The following is a 17,810-nucleotide window of genomic DNA, read 5'->3' on the forward strand; positions in this document are numbered from 1 at the left end:
AACAACCGTTTTCCCGGGCAAATGCATGATCATATTTGGGATTTCCTGCCATAAGAAGGCAGGAAGAATGCCAAGAAACAAAATGGCCAAAGGACAAGCGAAAAGCATTGTGGTATATTAATTTTAGGACACTAACCACATTTAGTGGCCAGACACAGTGAATGCAAATGTGCACACTAAACTAAATGCAAAATGGTAAAAATGTTATTTCTGCCACCAGCTAGTCCTTAGGCACATTAAAAAGTAACCATAAATCCCCAGTGTAAAAGTCTGGGGTGACACAAAAGTATCCCCATGCACTGCATTTTAAGATGCTGTGTCCACTCTTAGAAAAGTTACCAAAACAGGTAAAAAGTATAAGATAAAAAGGGAAAGACAGTCTGAAGGACTCTTCAATTTCCCCATGGTAAAATGATCAGAAGGCCAGGAAACCAAATGCTTCACTACTCTGTAAAAAGTCAGGGCAGGTTCAAAAATCGAAAGTAAACATTTTGGGGGTCCACAGAATATGGAGCTAAAGTTGCCTAAAAGAAAAATCTTTCCTAACAGTAAGTTAATATTTCATTGTTGCCGTTCTTGACTTTGGGTTTTAATTGATAGGAATGCATCCATTTGAGGCCTTTTTCACCATGTATATTTAAACTTTAACACTTGGAGTTTGTACATGTAAACTTTATGAATTCTTGTATTCAAGACATTTATCCTACTTATATTTTAATATGATGTGTTTATAGTTATTGTACTTTGGATTGCAAATCTGATTTAATATTCATCTTGCATCTGTATATGGTTGATCTTTTGGTTGTATACGAATTGTTCGTTTTACAACTGTTCGAATGACAATTGACCTTTTCACAATTGACCGAATTGTGAAGGTCAATTGTACCATATATGTGGGGGGAAACCCCCCCACAACCCTCCACCCAACGCCAAACCCCCCAAAACCTCTATATATATATATATATATATATATATATATATATATATTCGGTCAATTGTGAAAAGGTCAATTGTGACCCTTTAAATTCGGTCAATTGTTAATTCGAACAATTGTAAACGAACAATTTGGGTAATACCAATCTTTTCTGTCAATTCAATGAAACAAGTAAAAAAAAGAAAAAACATAATAGAAATGGATAAACTCTTGCTGCACTGGGAGCCAGAAGAGATGCCCCGTGTTGCTCAAACAAAATGACTACATCAGTTGAGTGAGGCTAAAAAATGACCTCACATCCTAAAAATCAGGCAAAGTCCAACAGATTTTCTGGTGTCCTCCACTACAGTTAATGGAGGAAGAATTACAAGAAATGAACATTTTCCTACCAGGAATGATTAATAGGACCATGGATGTTGTGACAATTGACGGGATCTCGTAATTTCTCCCCAAAGGGGAGCCCTTCTCTCGGAGGCAAGGGAGGTGAGCCGGCTATGTGACATTCCCCCTAAGAGTGGCAGTAAGCAGGACCTCACAGGGACAGACTCCTCTCTTGGGCATAAGGACTCCTATTCTGTGAAGGAACTCCCTGCCCTGCTTTCCTAGGAACCCCTAAGACCATCACTGTAGACCTTACAACCTGAACAGACCAATGTTTGCCACTGTAATACAACTTCCAGTATTCAAACCCAACACAAATCCACTGAGAAGAAGAGTGGCAAAGTAATGCTAATCACTCCTCCATGGCAAATAGAGACCACTCTCAAGAATGTGAATTATGGAGTAAGAAAAAATACTTCAGGGAAAGAGAAAAAGGACAAGGATCCTCTGCTGGGGAGGACCCAGCTCAGATGAATAAAAAGCAAAGACAGACTTGCCCTAGGGAATTGTGTTCACAGAGCAGGTGCAGCACAGAAAGTTTCAAACCTGGAGAGAGAAGCCAGGGCATTCCGGGAGGTCCTCGGTCGAGAGGAGAAGCCAGGGCATTCCGGGAGGTCCTCAGTTGAGAGGACGTGGAGAACGAAGGAGGAAAGCTGTTCAGGAGCTGGCAGGGAACAGACGGGTGTGTGGCAAGCATTTCCTGGTGGTGGCGTGACCTCAGGGAGGTGGACCACGTGGTCCGACAATTACGCCCAGACCATCCAGCAGAATACTCTGTGGAGCCATGGAGAGCTAAGCAGAGATGGAAGGCGCTGAAAGCATTTTGTGAGTTGGCGTGATCCCGACCCCACAGGAAGAACCAGTGACTCCAACCCGACAAGCTAGTAATGGGAACCACGGGAGATCCAGCAGAGAGTATCACAAATACAGAGAGGCTCATAATACTCATGTCAGTGAATATAAAAGCAGTAAAGATAGTGAGGAATGTCAAAAGACTGGTAATTCATGTCTCAGTGGTTGAGTAGACCAACACATTATTAAAGAGGAGCAGAAGAACCTATGTGTTGGTTGCCATAAGTGGAAGTGCTTAGAAGATAAAGAAGGGGTAAAAGGGACCTGGGACACTGGTCTCTGTGGAATTAGAGACTGTGAAACAAGTACGACAGAGAGATATTGATGTAAAAGAAATCCAGAGGAGTAGAGGCCCAGACCATCGAGTTGGAAACAAGGAACTGTACATAAGTCAAGACGGGATACCTGAGAGAAGGTGGTAGAGTACCCTTGAGTTATTAAAAGAACTGATTGATTATCTCAAGATAGTCTATTAAGGCTAAGAAGATCTGTCTTGGAAAAGGGAGTCATTTGTCTGGAACCCCTTTTTGTTTTGTTAGTTGATACAATCCTTAGTGGTAGGTTCAGCTAGGGTCGTTTTTGAACCCAGGACAAACTATTTTGATTTGTGCTTCCTCACTGACGACGAGCACCCTTGTTAGATTTATGTTGGGTACGGAAAACTCCTTTTTGTTATGGCTAGATAGACCTTTTGTTTATTGTTCGAATAAAATCACAGGGAGAAATGACACCTCTTTTTGTCCGCCTTCTTCTTCTGACCTTCCACAGTGTATATGTTGCAAATCTTGTGGAAAATCTTGGGCCAAAGTAGTGGTCATATGCTGAGTAAACAGTATATTCTTTACTGAGGAAAAAAAGCGATATGTCCCCATGTAGCCTTGCAGTAGGGTAAGCTTATGGCAAAATCTTACCAAGACAAAATATTTCACCATACTATCTACAGAGGCTTGGCGAAGTAATCGGGCCAGCAAACTTTAACAGAATCTTATGAAACTTTACACACCATTTCAACAGCATTCATAAAATGATTTAACTGAAAAAACTAGGGTTCATGATATGTCTTATTCAATTTAAAGCCATGGTTTTATACATTATGATAAAATGGCTGCACACAAACGTAGAAGTCATTTTATGAAATTCTACCAAGCAGTGAAGTCCATTTGAACTTGGAGAGAAATGCTTTAACTGAGACACCCAAAAGTTTGAAAGTGATTGTTATTACTCACCTGACATAGAACAAGCTAACAGAGAAGCACTAACACACTTAATAGAAATCCTCAAATCACAAGTTGCTTTACATCCTGGGTACATACCCTGAATTTGTACAATGTGCTCCTCCTAAGAGTCCTGACAGTGCATGTAAGTTCTTCTCCATTATGCATTGGCTTAAATCCATAGCCCTGCAAAATAGAGAAACCAATAAGTCATCATTCGCCCATTGATTACTTTAAGTTAAACTTTCTTACTTTTGTAACATTTTCAGGAATATGCTCTTGTTATTCATTGGAATGGATATTGTTGCAGTGGATCAGAAAGTACAAACAAAAGCAGTGATAATGCACTTATTATGGTTTGCATTGGCCAGATAGCATCTGAATACTGTGCTGGTAGTTTGTTGGCTAAGAACGGCCCTTTCACTACAGTGGATGAGCACATTAACATTTTTGCTTGCTTTTAAGTACATTGGCCGTTTTCACCTTAGGTAGGCTTAATAGAAAACCTAAGTTGTGGCTACAACTGTTAAGATGGATTTTCTAAGCGGTCACATTATTCTGATGAACAGGGAAATAAACTTAAGTCTGGCCAAACAGTAAGGCTTAGACACAGGAGAGTGAGGGCGGTGAAGGGTTAAGTTAGTACCTTGGGTTGCGCTTACTAAATAACACTAACACTTTACTTTTCAAATAGTTACATCAGTAGAAAGAACACTAATACAATAAAGCAAGTGAAGAAAACAAAAGATAAGTAATAAACCAGTTTGAAATCGGGTAAAATATACAAAAAGAGTTGAAAAACACAATACTGACTTCCAAAAGTCACAAGTCCCAAAGGTAACCCTTTGCAGGGAGCTAGGAATCTTGCGAAGGCTACACAAGGGTTGGCAAAGCCAACATGTAGGTGTAAGTGTCTCACGTAGTGAGGAACAAGGCAAGCTAGGTTCATCGGAGGTCCTCCCCCAATCCCACCCCCTTAGGGGAAGTCCAGGGGAAATTCTTGGCCAGGACTCCACCAATCACAACCAGACAAGGGAGAGGTACATTAAAGGCTTTGCACCAGTTATACCTGTTTCTACCCCCTAAATAAGGTTTGTTAACTCACCCCATGTACTCTAATTCCATAGAAAACCACTTCTGAGGTTTTTGAAACCAACTTACCTATAACTCCTGTTCTCCAGCATTGGTATCTTTCATGGATTCACATGGTCATAAATATTCCCCACCGTCAGGCTGGGAATCCTCGGTAATATTAAAGGAGTTTTCTTTAAAGCTTAAAAAACTGCTCAGCAATTATGTAGCCAATTGTTGTGACTTTGGGTCATTCTGCCCCAGCCAATGACATCAGCTCTCCCTAGCTCCACCCCTGGCGGCCATCTTCAGATTTGTAAATGCACATAATGTGGCAGAAGGTACCAAGAAGAGCCATAGAGGGGTAGGAAGAAGGGTCGCCTGTGAATCCATTAAAGATACCAATTCTGGAGAACAGAAGTTCCAGGTAAGTAACTTGTTCCTTCTCCAGCATTGGATCTTTCATTGACTCACATTCTTAGGAATACGATTCACAGCAGTACATATACACAACCAACGGGTTACGAAGCACTGCTTGGCCAACACGGGACTACTCCCTGGAACCCCCGTCAATGCACTGCTTGCAGAGTCATCAATGGTGCCAGAGACGTCAACGGTGCTGAAGCCGGTCTGGGAGGTAAAGCAATCCTGGAGGCAGCAGTCATAGTCATCGACAAAGCAATCATGGATGCTGCAACTGTCAAACAGGTTGTTGATTTCGGATTGCGGATCGTCGCTGAAAATGTATACCTGTGCTGGTCGACAGAGTCATCGCTACAGACAGACGAAGAGAGAGATGAAAATGGTGGTCTAGTCGTAGTCTGAGCTGCCGACAGGGGTGTGATCGAAGTGTGCGACTTGTGTCCCCTTTTAGGTTTCTTCCCCAGGGAAAGTTTCCTCATGCAACCTCAATCACTTGGAAGAGGGAGTTTGTTTCACAGGCTGTTAGGGAGAATTCTCTGTTTAGGCTGAATTTCCTAACCTAGTGAGTCCCCCAGAAGCTTTGCTGGATTTTTGGGGTTTATTTTTTTCTCCTGCCAAGAGTGAGACTCTTTTACCCTCACTCTTGGGCATGATTTGAGTGTGTTCCTTTGAATCTAGATGTGTTTAATGGGCTATGGGGTCTTTTACTCCACAGGGCTTCCTGTGTTTTTGTGATGTGTGTTACACAGCACCCTCAGTGCAGTGACACAGGGGTGTCATAGTGACCCCCCAGTATAGACTCCATACCCTGGGACTGACTACTGTCTCCCAGGGCATGTAAAGTCACCATTGACTTTACTAGTCTTAAATTCTGAACAGAACCAGTACAAACCGTCATATTGTGGACGTACTGGCTGGGGCAATTCAATTGCCCCGGGGTCTGTTAGTCGAGGGGGCACGTCTCCGTCCCCCCTGATCGAGTTTTGGCTGGTGGCAGTGGATACTACTTTTTATATTCAACCGTGAATAATTTCCTATGGGATTTCCCATTGTTTTAGGCTATCTTTATTTAATTATTTACGGTAGCCTCGAACATACCGCCGGTTTATTTAATTAATATTAATTCTCCGGTTGGTATTTTTTGCCAAAACTTGATTCTAAAATGGCATTTGTGTTCTCTTCTGTGACTCCAACCCAAGTCGAGCCCTTTGTTCCACTTTTTGGCGGGCTTCTCCATAGAAGCCCTCAAAAGTGGTGCCACTCTGTCTGGGGTACTTAGGAGGGGTGGAGGGAAATTTAGGCACCCTGGACTGAGTTGCCTAGGCAACTCAAGTAGCACTCCATCCTGATTGGCCCAAGTGGTGAGCCGGCCGGCTCACCACTTAGCATGTTTGAGTGACAGCTAGGCTGAGTGAATGGGGGTTTGCTGCATAAAAGCAGGGCTTTGGGGACTGGAACTTCAGAAGTCGCCACAGGACCTAAGAATCCGACGAGGGAGAAGCTGAGCCGACCTGCCACGACACCACCACCGGTGGAGCCCTGCTGGACTGCCTCACCACTTTTCCCAACGACAGAGGAGATCTCCCGCCGGAGAGTCTTCTTCCTTTGACTGGTGGGGATAACCAGTTTCACCGTCTTTTCGCTTTCCCGATGTACCTCGTGGCCGCCTTGCCCGTGCCAAGCACCCCGGCAACCGGGATACCACGTTTTACCACGACCGCGAAACAAAGGAACCACCTTTAACCGGAAAACTCCGCGGCTGGTTTCTTCCCTGGTAGTGCAACGACCTTCATCTTTCCTACAAGTCGAGATCTTCTCTTCCCCTGGACGACGGCGCAACTTGCACCCACTACCAGGAACAACTGCCACCGCTGGAGGATCCTTCCCACTTAAGGCACCGTGTCCCGCCTGGCTTCCCTTGCTACCGACTGTACGGGGTAGATTTAGCCCCCGGCTTTCGAACCTGGGTTAGTCTGGGACACCCTGGCTAAACTTTCTTAAAGCCTCTCTAAACTCTTTTTGAACCCTCTGCAAGACTTTCTAAGCCTAGTGTAACTGTGTGATCTTGGGCCCATTTGTGCTCTGCTCTCTCTAAGAGTGGGCCCAGCCTTTGGATTTTGGCTCACCAGTGACTTTTGCTCTTCTGCCTTGCTAACAGTGTTCCTGAATCTTAGAGTGGTGTACCTTTCCATATTGTCTTTTTCCCTCCCTTTCTCACAAACTTATTAGAGTGCAATCTAGTTAAGCGCTCACCTGTGTATGAAAATAAGTGGTGTTTTACTGTGACTTATCTGATAAAGAAAAAGGGGTGTATATATTGCAATAGTAACTGTGTTTAGAATATTTTACAATAAGAGTGCTGGAGTGTTTCAACTGTATGTTTTTAAATAAATAATTATATACTTGATACCAAAGCTCTGGTCAGTGTTTGCTTGTATTATTGTACCTGAGTGCCTATTGTGTATACTTTGCATACTGCCTAACTCTTCTTGAGGGAAGCCTGACTGCTCAGCCACAGTTACCAGGTAAATCTGGGTGGTGCAGACTGCTACCAAGTGGGTTTACTGCCAAAACCTGTAGTCTTAAATCTTTTGCAGTGGTCCCTAAGGGAACTGCACAGGTTTCTGCCTAACACAGGCCTGCCGACCACAGAAGAGGAATGACTTTAAACCAAGGCCATATAGGAGGCCCTGGCACCTTCCTCTAGTCAAGTCACCAACCTTCGGTGATGATCCGTTCGAGTATTCGGTGAAAAGGACTGGCAAATGGAACAGTTGTCCATATCGTGATCCGGGTGCAAGCATTATTAATACTGATCATCCACAAAAACATTCTTGAAGAGACACTTGGAGCAGGGCTTGAAGAGGTTTTTCTTTTTATCGTCTGCCATCACAGTGTGCTAAAGGCCTCAGACTCGAGAAGGACGCTCAGGGCGAGAAGATCTGTCGATGGTTTGGATCTTCACTGGAAACGGGTCCCCGTTACCAGAAGTCTATAAAATTAGTGAAGAGGATTCCAAGGTTGCTGTCAGCGTGTGAGGATGTGTAGTTCTCAGCTCCGCTCCGGGCCGAGTAAGCAAGCTGCGCCATCCATCTACCAGAGGCGGGCTGGGCATAAGAAACACCAAAGCAAGGAAGGAAAAAGGCTGTGACCTACGTTGAAAGCATTGTGTGCCCCCCACAACAAAAGGACAGGCCCTGTAGCATGTAGACACGAAGGCGACGGTGGCATGAGGAGTAGATATATGGGGGATGTGAGCAGCAGAGCACGGCAGCCGGAAGACTGGTGGCTTATTAGGAGGTGGCCCCGTATCTGGCAGGGGTTGTGAGAAACCTGAGGGTATTCTCCCAAGTAGTTCCTGATAATCCCTTATTCAGGTGGCCAGGGAACAACTTGCCCTCTCTTATCCCAACCCTAGGGGTAGACGAGTGTTACGCTCACATGGTATCCACGGGGATGCCACTCAGCCCTGGTTGCTTGATTTGCACCTGGAACCGTCTCCCCGATCCCGGATGGTGCCTTGATGGATGCCGGGCCTGAAAGCACAGGAGGACTGGATTCAAGATCAGGTACGGCTTTCTCCCACCTCCCCTGAGTTCGACCCTATGGCTCTCTCCTCACCTTATTGTAGTATTTGGTGTGCTCTCCGTCCTACCTTCTTTGCAGGGGTGCATAGTTTTCAGTGGGCATGTGTAAAGACTGGTAGGGGGTGTCTGTACTTCTGCTCTCTATATGGTAGAGCAGAGGCACAGAGGACCCCAGCCAAGACTCTCTACTTGGTAGCAATGGACGAGCAATCAAGGCCTAGCTTCTCAGGAGGTGATGCGGGCTGGTTCTTAAGTACAGTGTAGTCCCCGAAACCCCACAAAGGAATGTCCACACACTGTATTACCGAAAACACAGTCTTTATATAATTAATATTCAAAGGCATGTACACGATCACAATAACGCACTTTGTACTCGGAAGTCAACAATAATAAATATATACAATTCTAAAGTGGTACCACCAGTGTTATCGAATCTCATTAAAGTGCATCAACTGTACGGTTAAAATGTCACACAGATCAATAACGAGGAAACCAGCAATAGAGATAGGCAGAAACGTAAAATGGTTGAAACGGTAGTCTTATTTCCTCCTATTAAGGTTTTACCCCCCCCCCCCAATGTATCTGGTGGAGTAGAGTCTCCGAAGATGCGTCGACCGATCCTTCTTGAGTGACTCCCTTTAAAGCAGGAGCCACGGATCGTCGAGAGGCATCGAGGAACTCGGCGTTCGGTGTAGGGGAATCAACGGCCCTTCTTGAGTGCCCTCCCTTTAAGGTAGGAGTCACAGGTTGTCGAACGTCCGACGGCGAACAGGTTGAACTACGGCCGTGAAGTGGCAGCTTCGTTCCTAGCGGTGCTCGTCGACAACAGAGCGTTGGCGTCCTGCAAGGACGAGGCGTGCAGGGCACCTCGGTGACGATAGTTCTGGACCGCAAAGAGAGGATGAAGAACTGTGGCCCAGCAAGGGCATCGAGTCGTCGGCGTCTCCGTGGTCGTTAGGTGGCGGGAAACCCACCGGCAGATGCTCCTCAGCGCGTCGACGGTCAAGCCTTCTCCAGCGGGATAAAGCGGGCGACGATGCAGACGAGAGCGTCCGATGATCAAATGAAGTTCTTAGGCAAACGGGAGCACGGCGACTCCGGTCGGCGACGGCGGTCGGCGATAGTGGCGGACAACAGTCCGGGTGTCTCTCTGAGATTCCGCGGCAGTCCCCGTCTCGGGTCGGCAGCCTGTCGAAGGTCTGTCTACCAGGGAGCTTTGGCAAAGATCAGCTGTGCACGATGGTCCCTCGTAGCTCGGGAAGAGGGCGCCTTACCAGGTCCTCTCTGGGTCAGTCGTTGGAGACACAGCAGCTTTCAGATTGTGAAGGAGAGCAACAGCACTACTTCTCGTCCAGCGGGGCTTCAAGGTCAAGCTTCAGTTACTCCAGTTACTCGTCGTAGTGGACTTCAGCTTCTGAACACGATTCCTAGCAGTGAGAGGTCCCCAGATATACTGTTATCTCCCATTCATTCCGCTGGGTCACACTCAAGCACCCAATCACGACTAAGGGCATTCATGCAGGCAGCCAGCCAACCAGGCACACGAGGTATTCAGGCCATTCACTTCTCTCCAGACACTCACAACAAGTTATGTGTATTGGGACAAGTACCGAGCCATTGAACACTCCAAACTGCATTCATTCCGGTTTCGGGCAGGGCTGTCTCAGTCATTGTGTCAACCACCAGATACCAGACATCCACAACACAGAATGCATATTCGTCACACGCTCTATTCACCCGGGTCCCACCCACAGGAGGTACCCACCACATACATCACTGGGAAGGCTCCAGCTAGTCTGGCTGGGCCTTCACAACACCACCATATATGGCACTTGCCTTCCATTTTTTGTGGTTAATGTCTTTTCTTTACCCCCCTAGGTGAGCAGGAGATTCGGCGGGTCGTGCTGGTTGGACTGAGCACCTGCCGGTATGGATGGCGAAAGAGGCGCACTACGATTTGGTAAGTAACGCGCTAAGCGCGGCGCTGCTTCGCCTTTTACTTGTTAACCTGTGTTTCTTCTCTCCTTACAGGTCGCTGTGATCTTTTCAGGTGAGCGTGTTATTGCCGAATGATGCCGGCCAAGAGATGGCCAACCAGGTGAGGTTCTTGTGATGGCTGAGGCTTTCGCCGTAAATAACCTTGTCTAGCGTTGTTTTTCTCTCTCCCCCTTCAGGTTGCTTCGTTCCGAGGAGTATGCGGTGTCCAGAAGATGCTGATTGCTGGATGGGTGACCGCGAGTAGCAGAAGCATGGACGAGCATCGGGCTGATTCAGGATGGAATTCGCAGGTAAGAGTCTACTAATGATGTTTTTTCTCCTCTGCAGGCTCGTTGCTCCGATGATTACCGGTATCAAGAACACTGGACATGGTGGGCGTTACTCTGCAGGCTGCAGAATAACACAAAGCGTGTTCTATAGCTTGGGTGTGGTTTAAATAGCCTCCAGCAAAGTAGTCCAGGTAAAGTAGTCCCAGGCTACCACGCCCAAAACACTACCGCATAGTCTCGTTCTAGGAACTAGACTATGTGGGTGCCTCCATGTTGGCTGCAGGCCTAAGGAAAAGTAGTCCCCTTCAAAGATGTTCCTTATACTGAATATGAGCCTTGCGCCAAAGGCGCCAGGACTGACTCCAATAGAGTCTTGGATGGTAGTGCAAGGCTCTCGAGGCCCTAATGGAACCCAAACCCAGACCTTACCTGGCATGTGGACATGCCAGTGGGGGTTTTGGTTAAGGATCGTGACAACGAGAGGGGAAGGATCACCTCGGTAGGGGAACCCGGATTGTGCTCAGGGGAATACTCCAGGCACGGCATTCTACCGAAGAAAGGGACGAGGAAGGCCATTTTCCTTCCCTTCCCTCTGATTATTATTTCCTGCACTCCCAATCTGCTCAGACAAAACATTACCATTCCTACAATTCCCCCGGATCATTTTATGATAATAATCCGTCATTTGCGTTTGTTTCACAAACCCTATTAATCTCACACTTCTGAATTTACGAAAACCCCTAGGACGAAAGATATAATTCCTCATGACACATTCCTTTTCCGACACAAACACTTTCTCCTGATGTGAAAGATAACGGACTAACACTAAAACCGTTAACTTGACATGTCCCAACCAAGGGTCAGGCAAAGTCAGGCAATTGACCAGAATCACGCACACCTGATGGCCCTTTCCCTTCCCCACAGGGATAAAAGGTGGAGCACAATACGAGCAAGGCAGACCGCACGACGAGACGGCTATCCAGGCACAGCAGCTCAAGAGGAGGAGAAAGGCGGCGAGAACCGAAAGGCGGACAAGAGAGAAGCAACGTTGCCCTTTCTGACCCAGACCCTCGAGACCTCCGTGGAAGGAATCGTAAGACTGAACTATAGCCAAGTGTATTGCAACAGATGTCAACGGTACACAGAGCTTGTCCACACTGATAAGCAGGATAGAGGGAGACGCCTGCTACTGTGTTACCGACCTTCACTCCCGATACGAAGAAAGCCAAGTGGCTCATCACAGCCGCTGAGTCAAGGGGAGAACCGATAAAGAAACTGTGTAGAATGAAAGTCACGAAGTGGCACATCGAGGAAAGTTCAAGGAACTGTAAATTGTTTAGAGAAGGCCAGCTGCACCCACGTGGGTGCTCACTCAAGAGACTCTGGATGATCCTGTGTTTAATGAAACTACTGATACTAGAAAGCCCTAAGGGAGCTGCGAGGAAAAGGTCCAAGTGGTCATACAGGGGTTTAGCAAAATACCTGTACAGTTGAAAGTCGAAAGTCTTTGACCGACAAACCATTGAGAATGCAAGGGAAGTGAATCCTGCATCAGAAGAACATGGAAGGAATGGCAAGAGTGAACCCAACGCAGCAATGCCAATAAAGAGGGGCGAAGTCGAAAGTCCCAAGGAACAGTGTGTTGAAAAAAGTGAACCCAACAGAGGGTTGTCCACGGTGAACTGTTTAAAAAGACAAAGATTTGTGAATGTCAAAAGAGAAATTGATTTGTGAAAAGTCGTAGGCAACTCGACGGAGGGAGGCAAACATTTGAAAAGGGTCTGAGCCCGGAAGAGGGGGATCCAGAGGTGAGAAGCCATCACCCCATCGACACGTGAATGCAATCGAGAAATTATTTTGAATATAAGCCAGAGTTCACCCAACGGGAGGGATGCCGATTTTCGAGAGGGATCTGGGCCCAGAAGAGGGGGACCCAGGGGTGAAGAATCCTCCCCTCAAGTGGAATTTGAAAGGAAGTTTTTTGCTCGTTATTTTTTAACCTATCAGGCCATCGGAAGCAAGAAAGCTAACCTCCAAAGTTCCCGATATCGCTAAGAACTGTTTGGGGGATCTGAGCCCAGAAGAGGGGGATTCAGGGGTGAAAAGTCATCACTCAATGTGTATACGGACAGGAACTTTTGTTTGTTGTTTTGACCATATCAGGTGCTCGGATGCAAGAGACTTTTGTAGAAAAGACACTTACCCACCGAAGGTCCTGATAGCTGAAGCTGGAACTGTTGTCTCATGCTGAGAAAGCTCGAGCAAGTGCCGTGCTCAGGATTCCCGCCTTGTCCTGTGCTCAAACGAGGGGAAGGACGACCCCCGGCTACCACATCCTCAGTTAATATTTGTGAACACTTCTTTTTGTAAATCTTATCCCACCCACTTTTGTATTAGTTGTAAGGATTGGCAATAGGCTTTTTCTTAGTATAGGCCTTTTTATTTGACAAGACAACACTGGGACTACCTTATTATTTGATGGTTGTAGCTTGCTCCCATCTTAGACTTGGGTTCAGATAAGGCGTTTTCCCAACCTTCCTATACAGTTTAATAAACACCCTTGAACTGTGATCACTTGTGTCTGGCTATTCTTGATACCATGTCTTCCTTACATGGTGCAGTCGCGTCGTAGCAGTGATCCTGGTGATACAGGGACGAACGAGCGAAGAACGCTTTTGAGGAAGGTAGGCCACCACGTGGGGGTCATAGTGGATCCAGGGCTAAGGAGAACAGTCCCCGGGTAACTGGGAGATAGTCGGTGGATGCCTGAAAATAATACAATGAGTGGGAGGAAAGCAGAGCAGGCAGCAAGGCCTGCAGCAAGAACAAAGGCAAGAAAAAGACCTGCATGCAGGTGGAAGGAGAGCGGGGACCCTGGAAGAGGACAAAGGCCAATCCCATGTGAGGAAGCTTGGGGGCGACCCTTGAAGAAGGTACCCGGAGTAGGAGAAGGGGGAGAGAAGGTGAGGAGCCACCGGTGGAAGTAGCACATTGAGGGACTGGTGCACATACAGTATTGCAAGAATATAAGCAAAAGAAGCCGACAAGTGTGGGAGGCCTGTCTACAGTACCGATGACGGACCCCCCCCCCCCCCTCATACGGGCAGTTGAGGAACATACTTTTCTGGAGGGGCACCACCCAGATATCAAAATCTAAAGAGAAGGGCACCCCAGCCAGAAGGAGGCAGCCCCCAGTCATGCAAGAAGGCCAGCTGGAGTGCTGATTGAAGCAGCGGGCGAGAGAACAGCAGGAGCAGAGGAAGGAGAAGGAACAAGTTACTTACTTGTAACTGTTGCTCTCCAGCATGGGTCTGGCATGGATTCAAATGCTCATGAATATTCCCCGTCCTGCCGGGAATCATAAGTAAAAGTCAAAATGGTTTCACTTACAAACTGTATTTCTCATCTACACCAATCACTGAGCTCTTGCCACACTGCCCCAGCCCCAGCATTCCACTAGAGCGATCGCTGCGACAATGGCATTCCTGTCTGGTGTGCCCCTGCTGGACATCTGCAGGGCTGCTAAGTGGAGGTCCACGCACACCTTCACAAGATTCTACTGCGTCGACAGGGATTCCAGGGAGGAGGTCAGGGTCGGCCAGGCAGTGCTAAGCAACCTGTTCGCTTGAAGGTGATCCTGTTCCGGAGGTAAGAGTAAATGCTTCTGTTGAGCCTTGCCACCTCCCGTGGTTGTGTAGTGTTGTACTGGTATGAATTCTTTATTCATGATCATGTGAATCCATGCCAGACCCCATGCTGGAGCAGGAACAAGTTACTTACCTGTAACTATTGTTCTCCAGCATGGGTCCGGCATGGATTCACACGCAAATTCTCCCGCCGTCCCCTCTGCGGCTCTTCTTGGTCACACTGCCACTTTACGTGCTTACCAAATTTGAAGATGGCTATCAGAGGAGGGGCTTAGGGAGCAGGCAGTCATTGGCTTGGGCAGTATGACCCAGAGCTCAGTAATAGGTTCAGAGGAGAAAGACAGTCTAAGTGAAACTAAAACTGTTTTCTTTTACCGAGGATTCCCAGCCTGACGACGGGGAATATTCATGAGCATGTGACTCCATGCCAGACCCCATGCTGGATAAAAGGGCAGCCCAAGAAAGCAAGGAGAGGGCTCTCAGCAAGGAAGACCTTAAGGAATGCCTATATGACAGAGAAGGGAGGATTATTAATACTTTTTAGGAGCAGTTCACATCGCTGCATGATGAACTAAGGAACTCCCTCACAGAAGTGAACGGGGACGAGGAGGTATAAGGAGAGAGAGTGGAGGAGATGGAACAGGGTCTAGTGAAGATATCGGAAGAGGTGCGACAGAACAGTGAACTGCTGGACCAGCTGGCTAGGGACTCGCACAACCTGGAATTGCAGGCAGAAGACCTGGAGGACCTGTTGCGCCTGTCCAATATTGGGGTGAAAGGCTTAAGCAAATTAATGACAGACGCAGACCTAAATAATATGATCCAACAATGTTTCAGGAATTTATTGTTGGACGTACAGCCAGAGGACATTGGAATCGATCGTGTGCATAGAGTGGGGCCGAGGAGAAGGAAACAGGGACCAAGACCGAGAGATGTCCAGGTTGCCCTTACCTCCTATGGTTTGAAAGAGAACATTTTGCATGCAGTGAGAACTGCCGGTAATATCTCAGTGAATGGGGCACAGGTGCAGTTATTCCAAGACATGGCCTTAGTAACAACAGAGACACCTGGGCCAGGTGACGGGGGTTCTTATTGCAAAACAAATTCCATACAAGTGGACATTTCCGTTCGGCTTACTTTTCAAACTGGAGGGTGCGCAGCATTGTGTCGCATAATGTGCAGAGGGACTGGCATTGCTGAATTTGGAGGAGGAAGGCCACTGAGAGACGAGCAAGGCCATCCTCCCAAAGTGGGAGGAGACAATGGGACTTATGGTGCAGGGGAGCATGGGAGGTAGGGGGGCAAGATTGAACGGTCTGGGGAACAAGGGGGCGGGGCAGAGGGGGTGTTGGAGATGTTTGGTAGTTGAATAAATGGCAAAGTAAGCTTTGGAGGGAGGTGGGTAAATGAAGAAGGGTAGGACAATGGTTCATATTAGCCCGCAGCGGGGGGGCTGGGGATTAATTCTTTGTTATCAGGGAGAGAGGTTAGGATACTTCCCAATGGGGGGGGACCTCACATAAATTATTACGCCAACGCTTGGGAGTAGGTCCCTGAGGGCATCATAGGTTATTTGGCTTGGTCCTGAGATGGTTTGTTTGGGGGTGGGGGGAGGTTGGGGAAGTTGGGAGCTGGGGGGGGCAGCAAGTGGCAAGTAGCGCATACTGGTGGGGATGTGGGATCAACGTAGGCGTAACAATAAGTATTTTTACTATGCTTCGCATACAAAGTTGTGTCATAATGTGAGGAGTCTAAATTCCCCTGTGAAGCGTAACAAGGTGGAAGCCCTGGTAAGAAGGGAATGTGCAGATGTTATTATGCTGCAGTAGATGCATATAAAGAAGGCAGATAGATCTGCGGTGAGATGGCAGCAATTCTCCCAGATAGTCCAATCTAATGCAAAAGGGAAGACCTCAGGGGTCCTGATAGGGTTCAAAGATTTGCTTAAGGCTACAACTGTGCAGCACCTGGCAGATGGTGAGGGGAAGTATCTATTTGTATTAGTGCAGCTTGAACATAGACAAGTTATCATGGTGACAGTATATGCACCCAACACAGGGTAGGATGGATTCTTGTGGGAGGTGGCAGCTAAACTGGAGTGCTCTGTAGTAGGGGAGATTCTATTAATGGGTGATTTTAAGTTGGCGTGGGACCCTGCCATGGATAGAAAAGAGGGAGCGGGGAGGAGCTCAGCACCCCCAAAAATGGGCATTAAAGGAAAGTTTTGAAACTGTGGCACTGAGTGATGTTTGGCAGACCAAGAGGGGAAGCGAAAGGGGCTATATGTGTTTTTCGCATATATATTTATCAATCCCTGTTCAGAATTGATTATGCGTGGGTATCAGCAAGGTTGATGGGCGAGGTGAGGGAAGTTGAATTAGGGTCTATATCACTGTCTGACCACGACCCCGTGCTGGTGACAGTTAAGGACAAAGTATTTGAAGTATAAAACAGTTTTAAGAAGATACCGAGTGTATTATTTAAAAAACAGTGTCAAAAAAGACCACCGTTACCCCATTGCCTATATGTGGGTCCACTGCCACAGATATGCCACCCAGTATAAAATAACATGGTATGGGAGAACAAGGTAATCACAAAACCTAATCAGCAGGCAAAGCCCCCTATGGGTCTTGTAAGGGGTGGAAGGAGATTGACGCGCAGGTGGCATGTTTTTGGGCAAAGACTTATTAATCAACAGAAGAAGAAAACAGAACTATCCCTAAACTCTAAGAGGTGTTTCCCTGCCTCAAAAAAATACTAAGGAACTTTCAAAATGAATGCAAATAAAAAGTCCATGGTTGTGTGTCAAAACCCTACCTCTATCTCTTACCCTTATAACTAAACTAAACAGGACTCCAGAAGGAGGACTCCCTTCTTCTGGACAGATATAGTTCGCAAAGTAGGGGAAATGTCTGCTTACCCTGGCCTCTCAGGCTGGTATTTATAGTTCTACAAAATAGGGTGAATGTCTCCCTTCACCTAGCATTTCCAGGTTGGTTTTCACATTTCCACAAAGTGGGGGAATGTCTACCGTCCCCTGGCCTTTGTGAGGCTTCTCCTGGCAGTTCAACAAAGGTCGGTGTGATGAATCTGGGGACGTCCCTTCCTCCCTAGGTGGGTTGCTGGGGCGTGGGGTTACTCTGTCATAGCACCAGGGCAGTACATACACAGTATAAGGACATGTTCTATTGCCAAAGTACTCCACCTGACTTAGAGCTACAAGAATCCAAAGACTTCCAAATATCAGACAAACAGCTTTAAGGCTAGTACGGAGATGAAGAAGAGAACAGTGAGTACAATGATTATGTCTGAGAAACAGAATGATCGGTCTAGTCTTCTGAAACCAGTGATTGGCCCAAAGAGGTATAATTACCCTTCGTAGGAGATTCAAAGGTATTCAGACTCTGCTGTAGCGGCAAGATGGAGAGCAGAGA

At 46.9% G+C, this 17,810-nt stretch overlaps 1 protein-coding gene across 2 annotated transcripts in view; it reads right to left on the bottom strand.

Annotated features, from left to right (window-relative positions):
• LOC138481032 (fibronectin type-III domain-containing protein 3a-like) overlaps positions 1 to 17,810 on the bottom strand; it is a 2,755,868-nt gene that overhangs the window by 1,298,301 nt on the left and 1,439,757 nt on the right. For both annotated transcript variants that reach the window (XM_069612893.1, XM_069612892.1), the window contains one exon: positions 3,481 to 3,567. In XM_069612893.1, coding sequence (XP_069468994.1) covers positions 3,481 to 3,567 — 87 coding nt within the window. The remainder of the gene's footprint in view (positions 1 to 3,480; positions 3,568 to 17,810) is intronic.

Source organism: Ambystoma mexicanum, chromosome 5p, assembly GCF_040938575.1.
Source record: "Ambystoma mexicanum isolate Mex_15411 chromosome 5p, UKY_AmexF1_1, whole genome shotgun sequence".
Taxonomy (NCBI): Eukaryota; Metazoa; Chordata; class Amphibia; order Caudata; family Ambystomatidae; genus Ambystoma; species Ambystoma mexicanum.